The sequence below is a fragment of the Carya illinoinensis genome, chromosome 4, assembly GCF_018687715.1.
Source record: "Carya illinoinensis cultivar Pawnee chromosome 4, C.illinoinensisPawnee_v1, whole genome shotgun sequence".
Classification (NCBI taxonomy): Eukaryota; Viridiplantae; Streptophyta; class Magnoliopsida; order Fagales; family Juglandaceae; genus Carya; species Carya illinoinensis.
In genome coordinates this window covers 38,863,808-38,891,134 of record NC_056755.1, presented here as the reverse complement: position 1 = coordinate 38,891,134, position 27,327 = coordinate 38,863,808, and the positions used below count along the sequence as shown (strand labels likewise).

The 27,327-nt window shown below is 36.5% G+C and overlaps 1 protein-coding gene across 2 annotated transcripts; it reads right to left on the bottom strand.

Moving 5' to 3' along the window:
- Positions 1-20,526: 20,526 nt before the first annotated feature.
- Positions 20,527-25,427, bottom strand: LOC122306904 (aldehyde dehydrogenase family 2 member C4-like). Of its 2 annotated transcripts, XM_043119469.1 has the most exons (9): positions 25,269-25,427; positions 23,566-23,708; positions 22,774-23,157; positions 22,591-22,680; positions 22,260-22,433; positions 22,007-22,144; positions 21,393-21,533; positions 21,227-21,288; positions 20,527-20,916 (listed from the first exon to the last, which is right to left on the bottom strand). In XM_043119469.1, exons 1-9 carry the CDS (start codon positions 25,369-25,371, stop codon positions 20,643-20,645), a joined length of 1,509 nt encoding a protein of 502 aa, XP_042975403.1. In that variant the 5' UTR covers positions 25,372-25,427; the 3' UTR covers positions 20,527-20,642. The 2 variants fall into 2 exon arrangements, with proteins under 2 accessions (XP_042975403.1, XP_042975404.1); XM_043119470.1 differs by lacking the exon at positions 22,260-22,433.
- Positions 25,428-27,327: the final 1,900 nt, after the last annotated feature.

Genomic DNA, 27,327 nt, shown 5'->3' with positions numbered 1-27,327 from the left:
TGAAGGATATCATGTTTGAGGAAGAGGGTGATATAGTGAGTGTACCAGTCTCCAAGTGGGAGAATTGTTGAGTACTGTAGAGTCTGGTCCACATTACTCGAGTGGAGGCATGGGTCATTCGAGCGAAGTCATGCAGAGTCAAACGCTCGAAGACAGCTCGATAGTGAACTCGAGAGGTTGCGAGAAGGAAATTTGCTCGACGTACGCTCGAGAGAACATTGATTTTACACGGATTTTAGTGTTTTTCCACCGTTTGAGTATATATATGTTATTTTTGACATATGGTCGTACTATAGAAGAACAATAATTGCCCCACCATTGTATTGTGATTTCTCAATAATAAAAATCCTCTGCAGCTTCTGTGGACGTAGGCAATTCGACGAATCACGTAAATCTTTGTGTCGTATGTAATTGATTTCTTTTTCATATTTACTTTTTCACTTTATTGTCATCATTTTTTCACAACACTTTCTCCCTTTATACACCTATAGAGTAACCAGCTTGTGACTTGGATTTCAGAGAGGGATAAAAATTGTGAAAGATCCAACGGTCTACGGAGGGAAGGGACAATCTTAAAGAAAAATGTCTTTCATTAATGTTGTGTTAATTATCATTATTCTTTTCCGTGACATCAGGTTAATTGGAAATTAAAGTAACTATCCTAATGCACTTATCTTCTCTGCATCGTTTGATATTATATAAAAGAATAATAAATGAATAGTGATTAAAAAGATGATGAAAAATAAGAAACTTAACACATTCTTATATCCCCTCAAAGAGTGAGAGTCAAATATTATCCCAACCCTCAAAAGGGAAAATCAAAGCTCTTAAAAATCTCGGAAGATGTGAAATGCCCCACTCAAAAAGAGAAAGAATCCCCATTAGGTAACTCAAGCTGTTCTGCGGCCCTTTAATTTAAGGACTTTGCTACGTGCAGTCGGTAAATGCAGTTAACGTGCAGTCGGCTGTACAGAATGAATAAAAAAAAATTATAAAAATTGTTTTTTATATTCAGGAGAACCTACATGAATAAAAAAAAGTTATAAAAATAATTTTTTTTTTATGTAGGTCCCTTATTAATTCACTTTTTTACAGTCGACTGCACACCGACTGTATCTGCTGACTGTAAAAAGTATTTCTCTTAATTTAACCACCCATCACTAATTCATTGTACGTATATATCCTAGCCTTGCATCCTAGCTAGTGCTTATCTTCAATTTGAGTAGATGTACTAATTTTTCAACGACAAAAAAACAGGCCGGAGATATTCATGTGGTGCTTTCTCTTTGTCCATTACAATATTAATGATCGCGATTCTTCTTCAGACTTTCTGCTTAAAATAATGTCTGGATGTGCGTGCGCGCAGAAGCGTGTGAGTGGGCAGAGATGGAAGGAAAAGGGAACCAACGAGCTTTGTTTGTTTGTTTGGACAGCTGTATTCATATTATTATAAGATTCAAATTAAGTTTGTTCTGCAAAGGAACTGTACGTAGGAAAATAACAGCTCCAAGCCTCCATGATAGCTGCTGCACATTTGATATGTTTCTGACCGAATTCATTTAAAATCAATTGATGTCAGATAGGACATACTCAAGGCTTTTATGGCATTCGCTATCACCCCCTTGGAATCTTTCCTTAAAGCAATCACATGGAGCAGTTTTATGGACATACTCTAATAGATGTAATGGTAAAACGGAACATTTTGACTAACAACAATTCCTTGCCAAACATTCGACCTTAATTCAACACAATGTAGCAGCACATAAAAGAAAGCATTCGCCTTTTATGCATAAGCAAAGTTTACGTGTTGGTGGTGGTATGTTGGAGTATGTTATGTATTAGTGGTGGTATGGGATATTTCTTTTTCTTTACTTATTTAATTTACTCGTGAATTATTTTGCCCAAATTGTTATGCAAATATGTAACTCTAGTTCTTTTTAATCGTATTAGGTATAACAAAAGTGGGTTTTTGGTGTTTGGAGGCATTTCATTGAGCACGAGAAGATTTCCTTGTGAATATGAATATAAAAATTATTGTTGAAGAGGATAAAAGATTGTTTAAGCTCACATTTTGTATCCTAGTATTTGAGCCCACATTTTATATCCCAATGCTCTATTTATGTAAATTGGACTTTGTATCCAAGTACTCAATTTATGTAAATTTCATTTAATGTGACTAGTATGAGTTTATGAGTTAATGTAATTAGTATGAGTTTGACACTGCTCCATCTATCCAGGTGAAAAATAGTAAATCCATAAACCTATAACTTAGGCTTACAAATATTTTGACCAACTATTTTCAATCAAAACGGGCCTCGTTTGGTTACATAGATAAGATAAGATGAGATGAGATATTTTAAATAGTAATGAATAAAATATTATTATAATATAATTTTTTAATATTAATTTTGTATTGAGATTTGAAAAAGTGTTTATTATATTTTGTATAGGAATTTGAAAAAATTGTAATAATGAGTTGAGTTGAGATGAGATTTTTGGTTTTGTGTAACCAATCCAAGGTGAGTTGTTAGAAAGTTCATTTCACTCAAATAACTACTTTGTTAATAAGCAGTGGTACATTAAAGCACAATAAAGTCTCAAGATTGAAGATCACTAATTGCAAATATAGTCCCAAGTACATAATTTTAAAGTCTTGTCTTACAAATGCTAAGTTCCTATCAAATACAAATACAAAATCCTCACCACTTTAAGCGTATCAAATACAAGTAAATAACTATGGATATTAACCAGCACACACTAAGTAGTGTGCATGCCACATGTTGGCTTCTTGCTTACGAACCTGGGCTTGATCGTTGTGGAGTGCCAACTCCCTTTTCCTAATCTCTTATTCTCTCTTTTGAAGTACTTCCTCTTTCCTTAATATTTCTATTTCTCTTTTTACAAGGGCTTACTCTTTATATTCACTACCTATCTGCCCACTTAAAATATTTATAGCGCGGTAACCCTGATTATACATAAATAATCAAATATATTTGATGTCAAAATTTTGAATAAAACCTTAATATGTAGACAGAAACACGCAAGTACCATTAATTACGTCTACCTCTTTGTTGTACAGTGGAAACCCAAATAATGCTTGTCCCGAATTTCTTGGAGTACTTGATATTCGAAGTATAGTTTCTTTCCCACAGCTGCACGTTGGGTTGGTACTCATTGTATGTTTAACGAGTAATGCTGAAGCAACTGATGATGACATTTTAATCTATCAATGAAATACAGTAACACCTCCTATAGAGTGAAATGCCAGTTTATAGACTAGTAAAATATCTCGAGTATGAAATAGTCGAATCTGATAGACTATAGTAGCCAATAGAAAAAGTGTGCCACGAGCCTTGGTTATGGGTGGAATATTAGATTTATAATATCTGAAATGAATGTAAAAAATAAATCATACAACAGTTACAAGCTCTTCACCCTTTGACCACTAATTTGCTATCAAATTTCAAATGTGTAAAATGACATGTTCTTTCCAACCCACCTTTCGTGGGGGAAATCTTTAGAAACAAAGTGAATTGACCTTTCACCAGCGATAAATAGTAGACATTAGCCTCCCCACACTAAGGTAAAGTGAAAATCGAAATTCACTTTTGAAATTTGAGGGGTAAGTGCATACCAACTTATTGGCTGATCATCAAAGCAAGATGTGATATACAAAATCAATTTATTTATTTGGAAGAAAGGACAACAATTCGATATAGGCAATTTCTGAGCCATAAATGATCAAGCTCTATTATATCCAAGATGGAATCATGCATAACAGTGACATTAATATTCCAGTTTATAGACTAGTACAATATAAATGTCGGTTTATAGATTTGTACGATATCTCGAGTATCAAATAGTCGAATTGATAGACTGTAGTAACCAACAGAAAAGGTCCCACAAGCCTTGGTTATGGGTGGAATATTAGATTTATAGTATCTAAAATGAATGTCAAAAAATAAGCCATACAACAGTTACAGGCTCTTCACCCTTTCACCACCAATTTGTTAGATTTTAAATGTACAAAATGACAACCCACCTTTCCTGAGCGAAATCTTTAGAAACAAAGTGAATTGACCTTTCGCCAAACCAAAACAAGTAAACATTAGCCTCCCCACACTAAGGTAAAGTGAAAAATGAAATTCAATTTTAAAATTTGAGAGGAATATAAAGTGAAAATGTTTTGTTTTAGGAGTAAGTGCATACCAACTTATTGACCGATCATCAAAGTAAGATATGATATATCAAACCAATTTATTTATTTTGCAAGAAAGGACAACAACATTTCGATAAAGGCAATTTCTGAGCCATAAATGATCAAGCTTTGCTGTACCCAAGATGGAATAATGCATGACAATGACATTAATATGCCATGTTCATGTGCATGGATAAGTGGACCCAATATCCATTTGACCTGTAAATGAATTTTTTCTGCATTTAGGCTTGTAATGGCCAATGGATTTAAAACATAGTGGCCCTTTCTTTGGATAAGTGGACACAGTTGCTTGTGTTCTTGTCATTATTCTTTTCTTTTTTTCTTTTTTTTGATAAGTTTAACTGTGATGTCTTCAACTAATATATAGTTAAAATTCCATATTTTTTGTGCTATTTGGGTACCTATATTACTTCCGGGTATCTTCAACAACTAGTTAACTAAATGAAGATTTTTAATTTAAGTTTATAGGTGCCCATGGAAATAAATAAGAACTTGACAAATAAATGAAACCTTTGTTTTGTAATAGAACTAGTGACAAGTGGAAGAAAGAGAATACTGTCATATTATGCAATCACTTGAAGCTATTTGCTGCCAACATGTTTGAGAACATGTATGCTATGCAAAGACCTACTTAAAGGCAAAAGATTTGCGAAATAAATTGTGCACAGCCTAACCAAGTGCAATACTTTTGCAAACAACATATAAACCTGAGAGATTGTGATTTTGCTTCAATAAATGAAAATTATTTGAGGCTTTCCACTAATTTCCATCATTCTACTTTTTTTTCCCAAATCAAAAGGATTTGATTTGTCGATTGTAGGGGCTTTCCTCTAATCCCCTCATCATTTTACTTTTCCCAGTTACTTCCTATCAATATCGAGCAAGTGGAATTCATAAATTGGAAGATTACAAAGCAAATGCACTCAACCTATTGACTTCAGTTACCATCCCTCTATTCTTCCAATTTGAATTCATAAGTTGGAAGATTACAAATTAAATGCAAATAATTTGAGTTTTAAAGATTACCGAACTACATGCATATTCAAATTGTGCAATATTGAATGCCTGATTCAGGAACCAATAACATTCTTAAGAAAGAAAATAAAAGAGGAAAAACTAAGAATTTGGAAAGAGAAAAGGTAAGGAGAAGAAAGTACTACTCAGCAGGAGACGACATTGCAGACGGAGAACACAATACGAGACCTCTGTTTTGAACTAGTTATTCATACATACACATTGGAATTCATATAGCAACAAGGAATAGCAAGAAAAAAATTCTAGATGCATAGAAGATACTTACATAGCCATCGAAGAATCAAATGAAAAGAAGGGAAAAATATTCGAAAATAAAGAAGCAATATGAGATTGGAGTAATGAGTTACCTAAGATGGCATTGAACTTTGAGTACAATCATCCAGCAAAAGGAGAGAAAAGGTCAATCGCGTTAGGATTAGGGTTGTGAACGAGAGTCACCCAGAGAGAGGGAAAGGGAGAGAGAGCATAGGGAGAGAAACCAATTTTTCAAGGAAATGGAAAATGTATCGTTTCGACGAGGGACATCCATTCATTCGACTTCAACTAAACGCATTGTTTTATTTACTCCAAAACGGTGTGTTTACATAGGATACCATTCGTGGGGTCTTCGCCCTTATGCCTGGATTTAGAGTTTTCCTTTCTAGATTAGGTCATGATACTGTAGTTCAAAGTTTAGATAGTTTATTGTAGAAAACAGGTGAACGATGCTTCTATGCTATACTTTGCTAAAAACTTGCAGGTTGATTTTGGGAAAAACTTGTATATTTATTATGAAAACAACATTGACCATTCTCTACACTATTTCTTGTATATAAGCATTAAAATGTGACATTTTATCATGATTAGTGGTAGATATGAGCAATTTTTGTATTTTTTCATTCTAATACATAAAATATCAATATGAAATCTAAAGTTTTTGTATGTTTATATAATATTCATCTTATTAGTGCTTTGTTATGATATGACATTGCATTTGAAAACCATGAGGTATAAGATCCTGTTCTACTTTGGTTACGAGCCTTGCCACATGCCATAGGTGACAATAGTGGCATTTGATTTCTAACCTTGCCACAAGTGTGAAATTGTGGCTTCTAATTTATGACTTTGCCAGGGGAGCAAAATGCTAGCCTTTGATTTCTAACCCTCCATGAAAAGTAAGAAATTCTGCATATTCATGCCACAAGTATCATACTGGTGGCCTTTGATGTTTGACCATGCCACAGGTGTAAAATAGTAGCCTCTATTTTGAATGCAATCACTTTGTTGACAAAGTAATTTATGTTTTGCTTGGCTATCCGCATAATGCACAACCCTGCCACAGGGTAAGCATGACCTCTATTCTAAGTGCACCCACTTTGGTGACAAAGTGATTTATGTTTTGCTTAGCTAACCGTAGAATGCAAAACCCTACCGTGGGGTAAACATGTCATATACTTCTGATGTTGTTTTAGTATGCTTGTGGTTGAGGTCTCTTGTATTATAAATTATTACTGAAATGAATTGCTTCTAAAAATACCACTACATTTCTTTTTCTTGGGAATCAACTGTTTATGCATATGTAACTAGCTCATATTTACACACTAATATATGTTCGCTGCCTACTGAGTTATTGATAACTCATTTAATTATCTCCATTATTTTTCAGATGACTTTGAGGTTCCAATTGAGGACCAGAAATAAGAATTATGGGCAAGATTGGTACTTGAGTGTAGAGGAATAAGTGCCTAAGAGGCACAATTGAGTTAACAGATTTGAAATAAGTGACAAAGGGTACAAGAGACTATTGGAGGGTTTTATATAGGAAATTAGTTATTTTACCTTTGAATATCATTTTTAGATAATGATGCATTATTTGAGACTTTGTGGGGTTTTCGTTTATTTTACATTTAAGATTTTTGAATAAATAAGTTTGACATGTTATAGAGCCACTCCCTTAATTTCTCGTTTGGAGTCTACACTTGTACGAACAATGTTCCCACCCTTGTGCATATGGATACTTCACCCTAGCATTTCAATCAATTACAACATCAGGCTACCTCGCCTGTTTTCAATAAATGATGAATTTTACTTTGAAATTTTGGAGCATCATATATCTATATATATATATATATATATTACCTCATATGAAGGCAAAAAATTTGGGGAATAAAAAAAGAAGAAGTAGAAGAAACCATACGCAATATTCTCGAATCTCCACTGTCTCCCCTATATGGAGTAGTACTATTGCATCAATAGGAAATTAGAAGGTTGCATTTGAAAATCTTAGTTCTTTCTTTTGCATTTGTGGACAGTCATACCACAATATGGCTACAAATTTCTTCAGACCTTTTAAGAGTTTTATAAACTTGACTTATGGTCTAGTTCTCTGGGGATTTGCAGATTCATTTCCAATAAGATTCTTAGAAGAAGAGCTGCAATTTCCAATTGAGGTAACGAGTTAGCAGAATTGACTATTTTTTCTAAGCAAGCATATATTATAGCATGAAACCATAAGTATAGCTTAATTATACAGAAATGGGAGGATCTTTTCCACTATAAAAGTCTAAAAGACTCAGGGGGATGCTTCCATACACTTGTTTGGAAGCTGCCCATTGCGCTATGTTATGCACACATCGATTTTGAGATCGATGAATATTTGTGCTTGCCAGCTTCAAAGTTTCAAAAAAGATGTTTGATGTTGTCACGGGTGCCTTAGGGAAGCTTTGAAGAAGGAAATGTTGAGGTAAGGAACGTGCAGTGCAGTGAGCTAAGCTAAGATTGCAAATAACCGTTTTAATGGAAAGGAAGGTGTTACTAAAACGATGTGAAATCTTGGTGGATTCAGGAAGTACTCACAACTTGTTGGATCCTTTGGTGGTGAAGGCAACTAAAATGAGGGTGATTGATGATGGGGGTCTTCAAGTTAAAGTGGCTAATGGGACTACCATAGTTAGTCAAGGTACATGTAAGGAAATGATAAGCATTCAAGGAACTAAGTTTTGGGTTCCTTTCCATGTTCTAACTCTTGGGGGTTGTGACATTGTTTTGGGAGTGCAATGGCTCAAAACATTGGGCCCTATTCAGTGGGATTTTACAAGAATGTCAATGCAATTTCAAATTGGTGCTAAGCAGCTAATCTTGCAAGGGTTGTTATCTGACAAGGTGCATGTAGAAGCTGGAGTTCATATGATGAAATCTTCTTTCATTGGATAGCAAGAGTGGTTCCTACAACTTATAGCACTACAGAATGATAAAGAGAAGGTGCAACATTTACCTGAAGTTGAAGAAGTTTTGCAACAATTACAATCTGTTTTTAAAGAACTAGTTGGGTTGCCACCACCTCGAATTTTTTATCATCAAATTGTCTTGAAGGAGGGAGTTGCTCCAATTTCTGTAAGACCCTATAGGTACCCCCACTATCAGAAAGTAGAGATTGAAAAGATTGTTTAAGATTTGTTGAGTAATGGTGTGATTAGACCAAGTCAAAGTCCATTTTCTTCATCTGTCCTTCTTGTAAAGAAAGCTGATGGCACATGGAGAATATGCATGGACTATAGAGCTCTAAATCAGGAAACTATCAAGGACAAATTTTCAATTCCTGTGATTGATGAGCTCCTTGATGAGTTGTATGGAGCAAGTTATTTCTCTAAATTTGATTTGAGATCAAGTTATCAACAAATAAGAGTAAAGAAAGAAGACATTCCTAAAACAACATTTATAACTCAAGAGATTATGAGTTCTTAGTAATACCTTTTGGGCTTACTAATGCACCTGCCACTTTTCAAGATTTAATTAATCATGTTTTTAAACCTTTTCTTCGAAAGTGTGTACTGGTTTTTTCCGATGATATCTTGATTTACAGTCAAGATTTAGAACAACACTTAGTGCATCTAAAGACAGTCTTATCTATTTTAAAGCAACATTCTTTGTTTGCTAAAAAGTCTAAGTGCAGATTTGGTGTCATGGAAGTTGATTATTTAGGCCATATTATATTTGGAGAAGGGGTGAAAGATGATCCTTCCAAGATTTCCGTAATGATAGAGTGGCCTCTTCCTAAAATAGTTAAGGCTTTAAAAGAATTTCTTGGCTTAACTGGCTATTACAGGAAGTTTATCAAGAATTATGGTTCAATTGCTGCCCCATTGACCATCTTATTAAAAAAGAATTCCTTTTCTTGTTCTGAAGAAGCTGAAAAAGCCTTTTTACAACTCAAGAATGCCATAGCTCAGCCTCCTATTTTAAGGTTACCAGACTTTTCTCAAGAGTTTATAATTGAATGTGATGCTTCAGGAGTTGGGTTGGGGGCTGTTTTGATGCAGAAAGATCAGCCTATAGCTTTTTTTAGTAAGGCTCTTAAGGGTAAAGCGTTACTCTTATCAACTTATGATAAAGAATTTCTAGCACTTGTGAGTGCAGTGGGGAAGTGGAGACCATACTTGTTGGGTTAGCCCTTTAAAATCAAAATTGACCAACAAGCCTTAAAGCATGTGTTGGAACAGAAAGTGGCTACAGAAGCACAACATAAATGGATGTCCAAGCTTATGGCTTTAAAGTAGAGTACAAGAGGGGGAGGGACAACAAAGTAGCTGAAGCACTTTCAAGGAAGATGGAAGAGGATTCAGCTACATTTGCCATGATCTCATTTCCAAGTCCTTTATGGATAGATGAACTTAAAGAGAGCTATAAGGAGTCTTCTGAGTTCATTCATTTACTCGATGAACTACAGAAGGGTGGACAGGTTCATAAGGATTTCTCTGTGCAACAAGGCCTTATTTTAAGGGAAAGGAAACTGGCTATAGTTCCTGGATCTTTGTTTCAGAAGAAAGTATTGCAGCATGTGCATTACAGTTCAAAAGCAGGTCACCGTGGGTATCATAAGACATTGAAAAAGGCCAAGCTTGACTTTTATTGGCTTGGTATGAGAAAGGATATCAGAAAACTGGTGAAAGAATGTCAAGTCTATCAGGTTAATAAATCTGAAAATGTGCTGCCATCAAGTTTTCTTCAGCCTTTACCTATTGCTCAGATTCCTTGGTTAGATATTGCTATGGACTTCATTGAAGGGCTTCCTAGCTCAAATGCTATGACAGCCATCCTAACTGTGGTGGATAGATTGACCAAGTTTGGTCATTTCTTTCCTATGTCTCATCCATATACAGTAGCTACAATGGCTGAAGTATTTTTTTCAGGAGTCTTCAAACTTCATGGTCTGCCTAGGACCATTGTCTTAGATCGTGATGTGGTCTTTACAAGCAGGTTTTGGCTAGAGCTTTTTAAAATGCAAGTTACAATCTTGTATATGAGCTCAGCTTACCATTCTCAATCTGATGGTCAAGCTGAGGCACTAAACAAAGTTGTAGAAGCTTATCTGAGAGCATATACTGATTCTAAACTAAGAAGCTAGAGTACTTGGTTGCCTATGGCTGAATGGCATTATAATACAACTGTGCATTCTTCCACGTGAATCTCTCCATTTCAGGCCTTATATGGGATGCCACCACCAAGGTTACTCTCTTATGTGGCAGGCACTACTGCTAATGCTGCAGTTGATCAACACTTGAAGTCTAAAGAACAGATTTTGTCTTTTTTAAAAGAGAATTTACAAAAGGCACAAGAGAGAATGAAGTTCCTTGCTGATAGAAAGAGGTAAGAGAGGAGTTTTGAGCAAGGAGATTTGGTTTTTCTTAGACTACAACTCTATAGACGGAAATCAGTAGCTATAAGGCATAACATGAAACTTGCTCCTCGACTCTATGGTCCTTTTCAGGTGATTCAAAAGATTGGTTCAGTGGCTTACAAGTTGAACTTGCCTCCTACATCGAAAATCCATCCAGTTTTTCATGTCTCTTACCTCAAGAAAAAGTTAGGAGATCAGATTTCTCCCTTGTCTACTCTTTCTCCAGTTGATGATGAAGGGAGTGTTCAGCTTGAGCCTGAAATGATTTTAGAGAGGAGGATGAAGAAGTTGGGCAACCGTGCTGTTACTGAGGTATTGGTGAAGTGGCTAGGAGCTGTAGTTGAGGATAATTCCTGTGAATACTTATACAAACTGAGATCCATGTACCCTCATTTGGTGGGCACTATTTTGTGATTGTCATGGGTGCCTTGGGGGCAAGGCCTTGAAGAAGGAGAGATTGTCACGAGTGCCTTGGGGAAACTTTGAAGAAGGAAATGTTGAGGTAAGGAATGTGCAGTGTAGTGAGCTGAGCTAAGATTGCAAATAACCGTTTTAACGAAAAGGAAGGTGTTAATAAAACGATGTGTTTTGAAGCTTAATAAGGGAGATGTCGTTTAGTGTATAGTGGGCTGCGATTTGTGTTAATGAAATGGGGAGTTTAACTACCTGTGTGTTTAATTGGCGTTTTATCCTTTGTAACCTGCATTTTGTGTAGGATCAAATATTGATCCAGAGCTTCACGACTGCAGTATATAAGCAGTAGTAAGCTGGTAGATTTTATCTTGGATTTTCTGTGGAGTCAAATTCTTGGAGGTTGAGAATCCCTCGAAGATTCTCTACAAGATTCACCATTGAATCTTGCTCATCAATTCTTGAGTTTCCTACGTGTATGTGATTGATTCTTAAGAGTTCCCTGCTTGTGTTCTGGATAGTACAGAAGGTTCTTGCAAGAACCTTATAGATGTCTCTTGTGATTGGTTGCATCATTCAATTTGGTTCAAACTTTGAGTTGGAAATGCCTTGTATCACTTTCCTAGAGTCTCCTTCTATGATAATCTTGTTAATCTTTCTGCTACTTGCTTCTTGAATTACCATGAGTGCCGTAGAGGCTTCTGCCACATTAGGATTTGTGGCATTGATGAAATCTATTAGGAGAAAGACTGGGCTGCCATTATCTAATCTACATAATGCTTCTATTGTGCTTCCATTATCTCTAACTACTACATCAAAGGAGAGTGAGTGGAATCCTTAAGGGGGAACTGCCATCTGGTCTCTTGTTGGGATTGGGTAATATGCCAAGCTTTGTTATGTTCATTGAAAATTTGAGTGACTATTGAGACAAAGCTGATTGGGTCAGGGTTAACACCTTTGTGAATGACTTGGTTTCTAGTAAACCAGATACTATCCATGGCTATAACAACAAAAAGTTGGAAAGAATGAGCATCTTCTTCAGAGATTTTCAGGCCAATGGATGGGTTTAGAATTATTGAGATCCAGTTTGAGAAAGGTTGCCTTGCAAAGTATGATATGTCTAAAGCCCATTTCGAATTTCTCCAAAGAATCCTAGAAAATGAGTGGTTTAGAAATAGATGAGAGAGGGTTTCCTCTTCTGTTTCACACAAGGGCAATTGGTTTGATCATCTTGAAGGTGAATGACTCTTTTTAGAAGTGATCTTGTTGGGAGGATGTTGTGAATTACCTTCCAGAGGAACAATTTTAGCCTATCTTGGATTTTAAGTTTCTAAAGCTTTTTCCAGTCTGTAGTAGTGTAATGTGTTTCAATGGAAAGGTTTGATTGCAGCAAGGCAGTGTAGGTTGATTTGACCATGAAGGTTCCTGTTGTGTTGTGGGTCCAATGTTATTGTTTGACAGGGGAATTTTCTTGATATCATTGATTGTTTCATTGTCAGAGAGAGCTTGAAGTAAGAGAGTATTCCATCTTCTTGGTTCTTCAAGGGTGAGCTCAGCCACTTTCATGTTGGGGTCAATTTTTGGATTATTGGGGTTAGGCAAAGGTTTATGTAACCGAAGAGTAGGAATCCAAGGGTCCATCCATACCTTTGCTATGGTCCCATTGTTGATCTAGAAACATGAGGAGTTTTTCATAAAGTCCCTTTGCTTAAGAAGTCCTTTCCAAAACCAAGAATTAGTAGGCTTTGGTCTTACTTCAAAGAAAGAAGAATTCTTAAGATATTTATTGGCTAAGCATCTCTTTCAAATTTTGCCAGTGTTATTTATAAAGCTCCAAGCAAATTTTGAAATGAGAGCTTTATTAAAAAATGACATTTTTTTTAAGACCAAGCCCTCATAGAGATTTTCAGGTACAAATGGATTGCCAAGATTTGGGGGTATATTTATGAGGATTGTTATCATCTATACCCCACCAGATCCTATGAAGAGATGTGTCTAATGTTTTTGTGACAGAGTTTGGCATCCATATTGTTGACATGGTGTAAGAAGGAATTGAGTAGGCTACCGATCTGATTAGAGTAGTTCTCCCTACCTGCAAGAGGATCTCAGATTTTCAACCTTGCAATCTGTTTTGAACTTTATCCAAAACTTCTTCGTAAAGATTTTTCTTGTTTGAACCAAAGTAGAGTGGGAGCCCTAGGTATCTAAGTTTTGATGGGGAGACTTTGAAGTTTAGGGATTCCTTAACCTCTCTAATGGTGTTGCTCGATGTGTTACCGCTGAAGTGAACGGAAGACGACTTATCATGGTTAGTTTTTTAACCAGCCCAGGAAGGTTAGGAACTGAGGCATTTGGCCAGCACTTGAGCATTATGATAGGAGGCAGTACTAAAGAGTGGAAAACCTAGGTATCTAAGTTTTGGTGGGGAGACTTTGAAGTTTAGGGATTCCTTAACCTCTCTAATGGTGTTGCTCGATGTGTTACCGCTGAAGTGAATGGAAGACGACTTATTATGGTTAGTTTTTTAACCAGCCCAAGAAGGTTAGGAACTGAGGCATTTGGCCAGCACTTGAGCATTATGAGAGGAGGTAGTACTAAAGAGTATAAGGTCATCAACAAAGAGGAGATGAGTGAGTGAAAGGCCTCTTCTGGAGATGCTGATACCTTCCAAGTTATTAGCTACTTCCTCTTTATGGATTAATCTAAACAAAACCTCACTTCCTAAGATGGAAAGGAATGGGGACATAGGGGATCCATTAATGATGATGGAATAGGTGACAGTGGAGATACATGTTCAATCCAATTAATCTAGACCGTACTGAAACCAAAATGGTTAAAAATCGATAAGAGAAACATTCTATGTAGTCAAAGGCTTTTTCCGTATCAATCTTTAAAGGCATAAAACCTTGTTTTCCCCATTTTTTCCTCCGGTGATGGAACACTTCCTAGGCTAGGATTGAGTTTTCCTAAATTATCCTCCCAGGGACAAAAGCTATTTGGTAAGGGGTAATTATGTTTGGGAAGGTTCTTTTGAGTCTATTGGCAAGGATTTTTGCAATGATTTTGTAGCAGATGTTTGAGAGGCTAATGGGTATAAACTGGTGCACAGAGGTTGGATTGTCAATTTTTAAGACCAGGGTGATGTTGGTGTGATTTAGTTCTTTAAGAATCCTGCCTTTCTTGAAGAAGTTAGTAATGGAGGCCAACAAGTCATCTTTGATCACTTCCCAATAAGACTTATAGAAAAGTACAGTAAAACCATATGGTCCCAAGCTTTTGAGGGGGGGATTTGTGATATGGTATTCTAAATTTCTTCCTGAGTGGAAATTTGGCAGAGAAATTCATTGTCTATGCTAGAAATTTTGTGTGGGAAAAGGTCTTCAAGATCTTCAGTGTAATCAGGATTGGAAGTTTGGAAAATGTTTTGGACGTGTTCTTGGAATTTTTGTTTGATGATGGAAGAATCAGATGTCCAGTTTCTAGGGCCAATTTTCAAATATTCAATATTGTTCTTTCTCCTTCTAATACAAGTTGAAGCATGAAAGAATTTTGTATTGAGATCAAAGGTTGTCAACCAAGTGATCTTGGATTTCTGGCATCAAAGAGATTCTTCTCTTCTCAATTGTTCTTCAAGGTTTTCTCTTATGTTCTCTTCCAACAAAGTGGACTGGGTTTAGGGTCTTGGGTTTGATCGATTCCCAATAAACGGAGGTGCGCATTCCTGTCGATGTTGTACATAAGTAGAGCCAAGCACTGAGTGAGTCGGTATCCAAGAAATTCGATTCAAACTTTTGGTGGGGTTTAAATCCAAACTCTGATTTACATAAGCTCCAACTTAACAGATATAAGCCAAAGTGAAGTCAGATTCGAGATTTTTTTAGCTTCATATTTAGCACATTTTTAACAAGAATTTACATATAACAAATATATATTGCTTTTAAGTAGATTCAAGTTTACTAAAAACATAACAAAAAAGGAAGAAGAAAGAAACAGATTTTAGATATAAACAAATAAAAAATATTTCATATGCTATTCAAACCTGAAAAATAAAAATAAAAATTTAGAGAAATGACAAATTTTAGAGTTGATACATTTACTGCTATTAGCTCTGCCCATCTACCCTTAATGTTAGACTGTGGCTAGATCAGGCTTGTGCCAAGAAGAGGTCCTAGTAGTTTCCAATATGAGCTCAATTAAGCAAAAGAAGAGGGTTGCACTTCATTGGTAGCAGCAAAATGGCAAAAAGGGAGTGCTGGGAGGACTTTGCTTGAATCTGTGCAAGCAAAACTTGAAGCTTGTGGAACAGGTCTAAAGAAGTGGAGCAAGAACATGGATAGAGAGAGAACAAAGACTATCAAAGAAAAATCTAGACTATTAGCATAGCTGCAGGAAAATAAGGTATCGAGCTCTTTGGTTCTTCAAAAACAAATTCAAAAGGAAATTAATTTTCTGTTGGATCAAGAGGACATTAAATGGAAGCAAAGAGCTAAGAGACATTGGCTTGAAAAGGGTGACAGGAATACCAATTTTTACCATGAATGTGTCAATCAAAGAAGGAAGAAAAGCTATATGAAAAAGATCATGAATGCTGATGGCGTAGTGCTAAAATATTTTGATGAAATTATGCATGGCTTCTGGCAACACTTCTCATAGGTATTTTGCTCTACTTATCCTTCTAGAGATTGTATAAGTCAATACTTCGAGGGGGTGAATTCTAGAATCTCTGAAGCTATGAGGTGTGATTTGGAAAAAGATTTTACTAGTGAGGAAGTGTTATGTGCTCTAAAACAAATTTCTCCCTTTAAAGCTCCTGGCTTTAGTGCTAGCTTTTTCTTAGACCATTGGGAGATAGTTGGTAGAGAGGTTACTCAAGCTGTCTTGGCTTTCTTAAGGAATGCTGTTATGCCTGCAAGTCTGAACCATACTCTTTTTGCTTTGGTTCCTAAGGTAAACTCCCCTTCTTCTATGAATGAGTTTAGATCCATTAGCTTATGCAATGTGTTCTATAAGTTAACAGCAAAAGTTTTGACAAACAAAATGAAAAAGGTGTTGGCTGTTGTAATTTCTTGGAACTAAAGCGCATTTATTCCAGGTAGGCTCATCATAGACAATGTGATGGTGGCCTATGAACTATTGCACACTATGCAGGCCAGACAAGAGAGCAAGGTGGGTAGTACGGCTATTAAATTGGATATGTCTAAAGCATACGATAGGGTTGAATGAGATTTTCTAGAGGCCATGATGTTGAAGATGGGTTTTGGTGAGAGGTGGACTAATCTGATTATATTATGTGTCAAAAATGTGACATATTTGGTTAAAGTTAACGGTATCCAAGGCAAGACTTTTCTTCCCACAAGAGGCCTAAGACAAGGTGATCACTGCTCAGTTCCCTATTTCAACAAGCTGAAAGCAATGGACTCATCAAAGGTGTTGCTGCCTCAAGGGTGGGATCACCATTAACCATCTTTTATTTGCAAAGGTGGCCTTGGTTTCAGGAATCTAAATAGTTTCAATAGAGTACTATTGGCTAAACAAGTATGAAGATTACTTTAACACCCAAATTCCTTGGTGTTTCAGATTTTTAAAAGTAAATACTTCAAAAATTGTGGCATCTTGGAGTCTAAAATAGGATCCTCTCCTTCTTGCATATGAAGGAGTATATGGTCCTCTATTAACTTGGTGAAAGCAGTGCAATGTGGAGGGTAGGAAATGGGCACAACATGAAAGTTTGGCATGATAGATGGCTCCCACAACATATCGCTTATAAAGTTCAGACACCTATTAATTAGCTGCATGAGGATTCTACAGTTGCTGAGTTAATAGATGGTAATACTTGCATATGGAAGATTGATTTAATTGAAGCAATTTTTATTCAGAAGAGGTGAAGCTTATATGCAATATTCCTCTCAACATGAGGGACATCAATGACAAGCTGATTTGGGTTAGGAATACAGAGGGGGTCTTTTCAGTTAAGGGTGCTTATTTCTTCGATTGTATTCTGTCAAAGCAAAATAAAGGAGAGTCATCAAATGAGAGAATAAGAGGATTCTGAGGTGGTTTGGAGGCAGTTATGGCAATTGCAAGTCCTAGGGAAGATTAAACAATTTCTGTGGAAGGCACTCAATGAAATATTACCTACAAGGCAGGTTCTGAGGAAAAGATTAATAGTTGAGGATGAATTTTGTCCAGTTTGCAAGAGGGGTGAGGAGTCTATAATTCATGTTCTTTGGAATTGTCTGCATCTATGGACGTTTGGGGGGATATGGATAGTCCTCTCAGGAAATGAAATTCTGATTTTCAAGACTTTAAACAACTATGGGATGCTTTATTCACCAGATTAGATGACGAGCTTCTTGAATAGGCTACTACTATATTTTATAAACTATGGACTAGAAGGAACTACTTTGTTTTTAACAACAAATTTAATAACCCCTCTACTCTTCTTTGATCTAGATTAAATGAAATGGAGGTTTTTCATAATATAAATCAATGCTCAATGTCTAACGCTGTTAGTATCCTTCGACTGGTTGCAGATGTGAGATGGAGTCCACCAACTGACCCCTTTTGCAAACTTAATTTTGATGCTACTTATGATGTTGAGAAGAGGATTATGGGCATTGTTATTGTGGTAACGAATAACAAGGGGGAGTTTGAGATTGTGGTGTCAGCTCCGAGGTTGCATGTTTGCTCTACATTCTCAGCAGAGTGTTATGCTCTTATCAGGGGTATTCACCTTTTTCAAGAGATGAATTTAAATCAGGTGCTTTTCGAAGGTGATGCAAAACAAGTTGTTGATGGGGGTTAATGTGAGCAGTGATGATTTCTTTTGGAAGGGTCAACTTATTGATGACATTCAACATCTCATTTCTGCTCATGATGGGTGGAGATTATGCTTTGCAAAAAGAAGTGGCAACCAGGCTGCTCATGTTGCTGCTAAACTAGGCATGTATTTAGAAAATGAGTCTATATGGATTGAGGATGGTCCTCAGGAAGTTATGTCTGTGATTCAGTTTGATAAGTCATTCATGGCTTGATTTTTTAATGAAAATATTATTCCTTTCAAAAGAAATATATATATATATATATATACGGTAGGTCCTTTAGGCTATTCTTAATATATTATCATCAAAATTTCATATTAGAGTCTCACATTCCTAAATCAATTAAAAACTATAAAATGATTGTCCAACCACTTAGCCAAGGCCCAAGTTAACAAAATATTTGGCTGTGTAATATTTTTTATAAGCGTCGCAGCTATAAAAGGATATTACAAAATTAAATTTATAGACGTGATTGCAACCTCCACTTTCGCCTAGAGAGAGAACCTCCGCCTTCTCTCTAGAAACCCAGCTTTCTGAACCCGTTCGGGGGGGAGAGGGGGAACCGAGTCTTCGGCTCCATCCTCCCTTCTCTTCCCCCCTCCGTTCTCTGTTTTCCGTTTCATGTCTTTAGTGGCTGTTCTTTTAGTTTGTTTCTGGTTTGCTTTATTTTGTTGGGTCGGGTTGTTGGTTTTTGGAAGCTCCTGGTGGAGGGCGCTGTATCGCCGTGGCTCTTACGCCAAGGCTTGCCCTCGGCTAACCCCAGTGCTCCTCCTTCCGATCGTTCTTTGTTGGGAAGCGGTGCGGAAACGTGGGCTGACCTGGTGGAGAGGTTCCGTAGGTTTGTGTTTTGGCCTCGGCTTTCTGGGGTGAGTGGCCGACGATGGCTCTTTCGGCGGTTTGCCCTGTTTCTCGGTTTTAGCAGGGGCGATACAAGATGTTAGTGGAGGGGCCGCTGGGGAGGCTGTTTAGCTGCAGGGACATGGGGGAGGCTTCGTGGACTGTCCTCAGGTGCGGGGACGTCCGAAGTTTTCTTCAGGTGCGGCGTGGAGGATGTGGCATTGGCAGTCCTCAGAATCGTCTGTTGATGGGAGCTCTGTGATGCTGGGCGAGAATCGGACAGGGACGATGCAGAGGACGAGGGGCTGCGGCAACAGAGTGAAACCCTAACGGGTCGGGCCCCTTCTGCTTACAAGCCGGGTCGTTGGGCTTGGGCCTTTTAGCTTGCAGCCCATTTTGGTTTTAATGTATTTGGTTTATTAGTCTATTTTTAGTTTTATTAATAATATAGAATGGTTAGAGTCCCACTCCTCCTTTTGGAGGAAGGTGGATGTTAGTCCTACTCCTCTTTTGGGGAGGTAGGTGTTGGTACTCTTCCTCTTTAAGAGGAGAGAGTGTTGTTGTGCTTCTCCTCCTAGGGAGGGTGGAGAGTGGGTATACCTCTCTTCTTCGGAAGAGTGGTTGTTTTAGCTCTGCGTCGACAGAGCGCTTTCTCTCTTGACTGCTGTCAGGAGAGAGGGTGTAGAAGTTTAGACAAAGTCCATCACAAAGAAATTTGTTGACGGGGAAGCTCCTAAGCAGTTGCGTTAGTTGACTATATGTCATAGCTGTAACTTCGTTTTATGAATGAATGCTATGAAGCATATTTCCATCAAAAAAAAAAAAAAAAAAAGGCCCAAGTTAACAATCAAGAACCTAGATAACAACTACAAAGTATAAAATGATTGTCCAACCACTTAGCCAAGGCCGAAGTTAACAACCAAGGCCCTAGACAACAACTAAAAAATAAGAGCAGCCCTGAGTCATTATGGTCTAATGTTAATGTTCATCATCTAGTCATTCACCACAGAATAAATTACAAACAGGAAACATAATCAGCCACTCAAATACAAGCTAAATATTTGTATTAGAATCTAGTTACATACTACTACATCAAAATCTATATAATAAATTAATAATTTTACAATATATATATATTATACATGGTAGGTACATGACTCATTATTAGCTACTTTTCACTTAGGATTATTCTTTAATAATTATCACATTGATTATTAGTCTATTAATATTCTTGAATTTAGCTATATAAGTTATAGACTTGTTATATGAATAATACCTATTTTTATTAAAGTTTGAGTCGAGAGAGTCAAAGTTGGACTCAAAGCCAGAGGAAATATCGGAATCAAAGTCAAATTTTTAAATTTTTGCAGAGCCCTATACATTATACTAGATTCCAACTAATGAGGGGATTTAATTTGCAAATCAAATATTGATATACAGATTACAGAAATTAACGATGATCGAGAAGATAAAGCAGTGAAGCTGTAAAAGTATAGGGGTAGGTCAAGACACTGAGCTGACCCAGATACAGAACTCAAGACATGCAATGAGCCCAAGATACGTACGTCAGATCAACTCAAGAAGTACGCATAACTTCCATTTATTGCACATTATTGTAGTTTTGTCCACATGATTTGGCAGACCTGAGAGGGGAATCACTGATTCAAAGCCAGGGAGTATTATAAAGGGGAGTTACAACAGATTTAACTTGAAGATATTTGTGAAGGGCTTCCAATCCAAAATCTTTTCCAAAACCACTCATCTTATACCCTCCAAAAGGGCAGTCGTTGTCGAGAGCAAAATAGCAACTAATCCAGATGGTGCCTGCACGGACTGATCTCGAGACGGTGTTAGCCACATTCAAGTCCTTGGTCACAATGCCAGCTGCTAGGCCATATCTAGTGCTGTTGGCCCTCTTAATCGCCTCCTCAATTGTTCTGTACGTAATTATTCATGAGATCATAAGCCAAAAGTATTGAGATCGCTTTTATACATATATAAGCTTAGTTAAGGGGCACCTCTAAAATTTAGGACCATGAAAATAAAAAGTTAGAGCTGCATGAAACCAAAAGATTGGGTAAATGTGGAATCGAAGTTGGAGGGAACAAACATTTTGCTCATTATAATAAATTTATCTCGATACCCATTGTGTTTTGGAAATTTGTAAATAGTAACTGTAAGTAAACATTTTCATGGCAAAAGTTGTGTTTGGAGAAAGAAGAAGAGGGGACTGGAAATTGTACTCACTTAAATTGCGCAAGGGCCATAACTGGTCCAAATATTTCATCCTTCGCTATAAGCATTTCTTCCTGAGAAAGTCACCAAGAATAACAATGAAAAAAAGAAGACATATTAGTCGTTTAGAATATAAATTAAATGATTAAATTACGTTAAACTGATCAAAAGTATATACCTTTACGTCAGCAAAAATTGTTGGCTCAATGTAGTATCCCTTCTGATCAGCCACGGGCTTGCCCCCTGTTAAAAGGGTCGCTCCTTCTCTCTTGCCATGCTCAATGTATGAAAGGATTTTTTCAAATTGCTTCAAATCGACCTGTACAGTTTACATAAATATAAAACAGAGCATTTTTATAGGAACATACCCTGCTAATATAAAACTGTCAGGCTTACCATGTTTTATTGCAAATGTTGTTACTGTGGTTATTATTATTGACGAATGTTTTATCTATAAAAAGATATATATTCACACAAAAGTAAATTCACAAATTAATCACATGAATTGATGTGATATGTCAGATTGTATAATTACTTTGATTGTAAAGTAGATAATATATCACATGAAAACAAGTTAAGTTACTTTTGTAAGATTTCTATGAAAAGCATTTGACACTTTCCATTATTATTACTACTTGGGTCCTTTGCAGTTTTATTGGAATTTCAAGCCTCCAATTCCTGGAATTGGATTGTCTCCTTAATTTCATGTTCTTGTTTGCTGCATGGTCTGCTATTCTGTTCCTTTGTACTTTCCTCCAAAATTTAGAAATACATTAAAGCTTCACTTCATACCTGAGGTCCTTGTTGAGCTTTAGGATCAAAAGGATCCCCAACTATCCAAGCTCTTGCCTTTTCCACTAGTTTCTTCACAAACTCGTCATATATTCCTTCTTGAACATAAACACGAGAACTGGCAACACATGCTTCGCCCTGGAAAATATATATATATATATAATTTGGAAAAAAATGTTATTTGAGTAACCTTTTTATACAAAAGAGCTTTCTAAAATGCCAATTTGTTAAAATAACACAAAAACTATTTTACCTTATTAAACATGATGCCAAAGATTGCTAGCTGGGCGGCCATATCTACATCAGCATCATCAAAAATAATAAGGGGTGACTTACCTCCTAATTCAAGAGAAACCACTTTTAAATTGCTTTCTGCTGCAGCCTGCATTACTTTGCGTCCTATTTCTGTGGAGCCAGTGAAACTGACCTGATAAATTGTGTGCAAGGATGGCAGATTCAAGAACATTCACACACAAATTAGAGCAATAAATTAGTTGGCTGAAAGATTTTCTCAGAATACTCACGAAACTAAATAAGACAAGGTGGTGCGTACACTACTTAGTGACAAACTAGAAATTGCGTACCGCATCAATGTCCATGTGGGAGCTTATCGCAGCCCCGGCGGTAGGTCCAAATCCAGTTATAACATTGAGCACTCCGTCAGGGATGCCAGCCTTGACAAGAGTGACAAAAAAGGTGAAAGGGAAAGGTTTTAATAATGGCATTTGGCAGTATGAAGAATGCCTAAATTGTTCATGTACCCTTACCAGCTTAGCAAGATGAGCATGGTAGAGTGCCGATAGAGGAGTTTGTTCGGCAGGCTTGACGACCATTGTGCATCCGGCGGCTAAAGTAGGACTAACCTTCATGAAGAACACGAAGATAGGGTTATTCCAAGGGATAATGTGCCCCACGACACCAATAGGTTCTAGCAAAGTATATCCATGAAGTTCACGCGACATCTTCAGCACATCTCCATGAACTTTATCAGCTGCACCAGCATAGTAACGGAGGGCGTTTGCCGCATATGGAATGTCCATCGCTTTGCCAACACTGAACAACTTCCCACAGTCAATGGTATCCAGGGCAGCTAGTTCTTCTGCATTTTCTTCAAGCAAGTCCGCGAATTTCATCATTATCCTTCCTCTCTCCTACATATATAGCCCCGCCAAAGAGGAAAAAGAAACGATAATTTACATTAGATGTTGCAGAGTCTTGGTCCAATGAATTAGCACCAAGTAGCGGAGAGTCAAATTACCTTGTAATCTTTGTTTATCAAACAACTACCAGCTTTATAAAAATAAATAAATAAAAAACAACTAAGTACCTAAACAATTTACATCACCTAACCAACTACCTTAAGTAGTTGGATTTGGGAGAAGTTTTTTTATGTTTAAAACATTTTGTGATACCAAGAATTTTATTATATTAATCTGAATTTTCTTAGATTAATCTAAATGATTTTAGATGTTTGAGGAAAGAAAAGATTCTAAAATATCAAAAACTCCATATATAGACATCAAAACATGAGATAAAGGACTACAGAGAATCGCACATACAGAGCCGGGCAAGCGAGGCCATGGACCATGGTCAAAGGCCTGACGTGCAGCCTTCACCGCCAACTCAACATCTTCCTTGTCTCCTTCTGCAATTCTCGCTGTCACTTTTCCTGTTCTTGGATCAATCGTCTCGAAAGTTTTTCCTATTTGCATTTGGAAATTCACCCAGATTTAACGTAAACAACTAAAATTATCTATATTTAAAATTAATCTTGTGTAAAAATGGAAATATCATTGCAAGAGACAGGTCAGTGGACTTTCATGAGTATTGCCATATCCTTGTCTCTAATAATTTCACAATTTTCTTTTTAAATAAGAAAGAAAAATAATTCAAAATAAAGGTACTGTTTATAAATTTAATGGAGATGCTGAACCCTAATTGTTTGACTATGATAGAATTTAAATGGTCCAATGCAATGCAAAGACCAAAAAACGGTATTCAATTTTCCTTTAGGCTCCGCACCAAAGTTTTTAAAATCGTTTCATTGTAGTTGGAATGGTTGGAATGTTTTGTGCTGAAAGAGTAACCGGCATGGGGTAGATATTTGTTTTGTTTCGGGTCAAATTTTGACGGCTCTGTTTAATTTCGATTAATTCTAGCTGGATTACAATCCGAAATTAAGTTAAACATTGAAGGAATAGTTTTTTGTAAATAAGATTAAGAATGAGGAATAAAATTATATTTTTATAGTCCAATCAACTATCATATCTTCTAATCTCTCCTTTCCATTCGAGACTCCGTCCTATCGCTGTCAAAACACCTTTAACCTTTGACTTGTCATCTAATGTCTGACATTTTATTGGACCAACTCCATCTTGTCTAGTAAAAATATATATATATATATATATGTGTGTGTTTTTTTGTGTTTTTAAAACTCCGCAACACCTGATTGGACCAACTCCTGAGACTGCTTTATAAAAATTATGCATCATGTCAGTCCAGTCGGTATGTTTATTATGGTTTTAAAAATAAAATAACTATATCAATAAATATGTGTTTTATATATATCTGTATTTTTAAAATTTATATTAAAAAATATTATTAAATTTCTCAATATATATATTTTTAAGAGTTGTCTTGATATTATTTTAAAATATAGGTTTTATATATATAATTTATCCAATTAATCTCTATCTTAAAAGCTAAAACAATACATCTAAACATATATATCAATATCAAAATATTCAATTCCAGTACTTCATCCGTAACTATAAACTTAACTAATTTCAAAACTTTGCTTCACAGCTTAAAAATACTACAGATAATATTAAATATTATAGGCCATGATGCTGCCATCTCTCTCTAAAGTTAGACGCTCTAAAATTAGCCATAGTGACTGGACCAGCTAGGTTTTTTGTTTCCTCTTTTTTGTTTGACAGTGAGAGTTGAGGACAACAGACGTCTCTCTCTCTCTCTCTCTCCCTCTCTCCACATTCAGGTTGTGGCCTACGCATCTGTAAAGATTTATAAGATGAAGTACTTCTTTCTTTCTTTTCCGGCTTTTAGTACTTGAACAAAATGCTTCTCATGATATGATAGCCTGATCAATATATCATAAATAATAAACTACGTACACAAGTTGGGAAGAAAACAGAAGGAAGGACGAGAGTGAAAATATAATTTAACCTGCTAACTGGAAAATCTATGAAGAAATATGTGGTGATCAAGTAGATAGATAGAGAGATTATAAAGAGCTGAAAACCTGAAACGGAATCAACGAATTCTCCATTGATGAACAGTTTGGTGAACTTAATCGTCGGGTTCTTCACGAAAGAGGCCGAGCTGTCATCGGAGTGACTCCCCATCTCTCTCTCTCTCTCTAGCTATAGTTTGGTGTTCTTACTTCTTTGCGACTCACACATTCACAATATCTATATATATATAACTGCTCATAACTCCTAAGTGCTATGCATATAATTAACAGGGGCGGAACTAGTTATAAGGTAGGGGGCGGTATAGTAGGTAAATAATTATAATTTTTTTATATAATTAAAATTGCCCCCAATACTCAGGCTCCCAAAACTTTTATTGAAATTATCCTCCCAAATCCCAATACTCACGTAACCCTACTATAACTTTTCACTTCACCACACCTAACTCCACGCAACATTATGAACTTGATGTACTGACTCATCTAAATTTTCAAGATATGTCTACTTGATCTGAGATATGCAAAGAATTAACAATTTCAAAAAAGTCAAAATTTTATTATTTGATTGACATGTTAATTCGTCTAATATTAACTCTTCATGTTTCTACTACTACTAAGTGAGCAATTTCTACCGTAAAACTTATAAAAACTAGATTGTATACTCAAATAGAAGATGAGTTAATACTAGATAAATTATGTACATATATATATATGTATATATGTATGTATATCATATGTATATATATATGATCAAGGTAGTAGATAAGTCAATATTAATTGGTGGAATTATTATCTCTAATATTATCACTCTTTGGGTTATTTTGGGCCATATATCAAAGAGTTGACTGACATATCCAGAAAATAATACAAACACATTTATTGTAAATGTTTTGCACAATTTTTAATAAAATTAGATTAATATATTTTAATTGAAACCCATGAGAAATATGAAGGTAATCACTACAACAAATAGGTTTTAGTGACGGATTGAAGATAGTGACAGTCTCTAAACCGTCACTAAAAGTCATTTTCTGTGACGGTTTGTGAGAACTATCACTAAATGATAGGGCAGAAATTTTTAACGTTCGAACGTTTTAGTTAATTTGTTCGCACATCACAATAACATCTGAACGTTACGCATATTTATGTGCGAACGTAAAAATTTTAGCGCCAACGTTCGAACGTTATATGTAAATACATGCGAACGTATCCACAAGATTCGAACATATATTTGTAAGGTTCGAACGTTATATTTTAGTTTGTAAAAATTAATCATAATATATATTTGTTTAATATTAAGGTTGCATAATATTAATCGTCATTGAGAGTATAAATTAAGCTACAATACATACATTAAATAATATTGTCAATTACATATGTCGAAAATAGAAAACAAAATATGATTATATAATAACAAATGACATTCAGAAGTACCGCTGGTTTACAAAAGATCGAAACTCTTCAGTCAATGTCTCAACCTTATTATTTAGCACATCTACATGATTTGCAAGATGTGTGACAGCCTGATCTATATGTGCAATTTGTCTATCGATCTGTCGGTCTATATGCTCCTTCACATCTGTCATCACTGCATCAACCCAAGCAGGTTGCATATCCCCTGCAGATGCAGTCGCCGGCTGCTGGCTAGTACTCGCAGACGGGGGAGCAACAACGGCCCCAGCCTCGGTCGGAGGAACAAGATCTGATATAGCAGCAGCAGCAGCATGACGCCGAGCTGAGCCTCTCCCCTATGCAATGCTCCGACGATGTGTGGTGATGTCGATGGGGCTCATCTAGTTTAGTACCATCTCCTCCGCCTGGCGTGGCACTCCCCGGGCTAGTAAGAGGCGGCTGATGATGACTCCGTCGTAACAATGTTGGCCTCGTAATGGATCCGCTCAAATATAATGAGTGGCAAGTCAATGGGATCTCCACGTGCCAAGCAAATAAAGAACTGTGCGCGAGCCCGACTGAATGTGGTCTTATGTGCCACAGGGTCTATATTTGTTGTAACAAAAATTTGCAACATGCGGAAGAAAGGCTGCAACTGATTCTGGCTGAAGGAGTTCGGCCTATCCAGCTTCGTGCGGTCTGTGCCGGTGAGGATGTA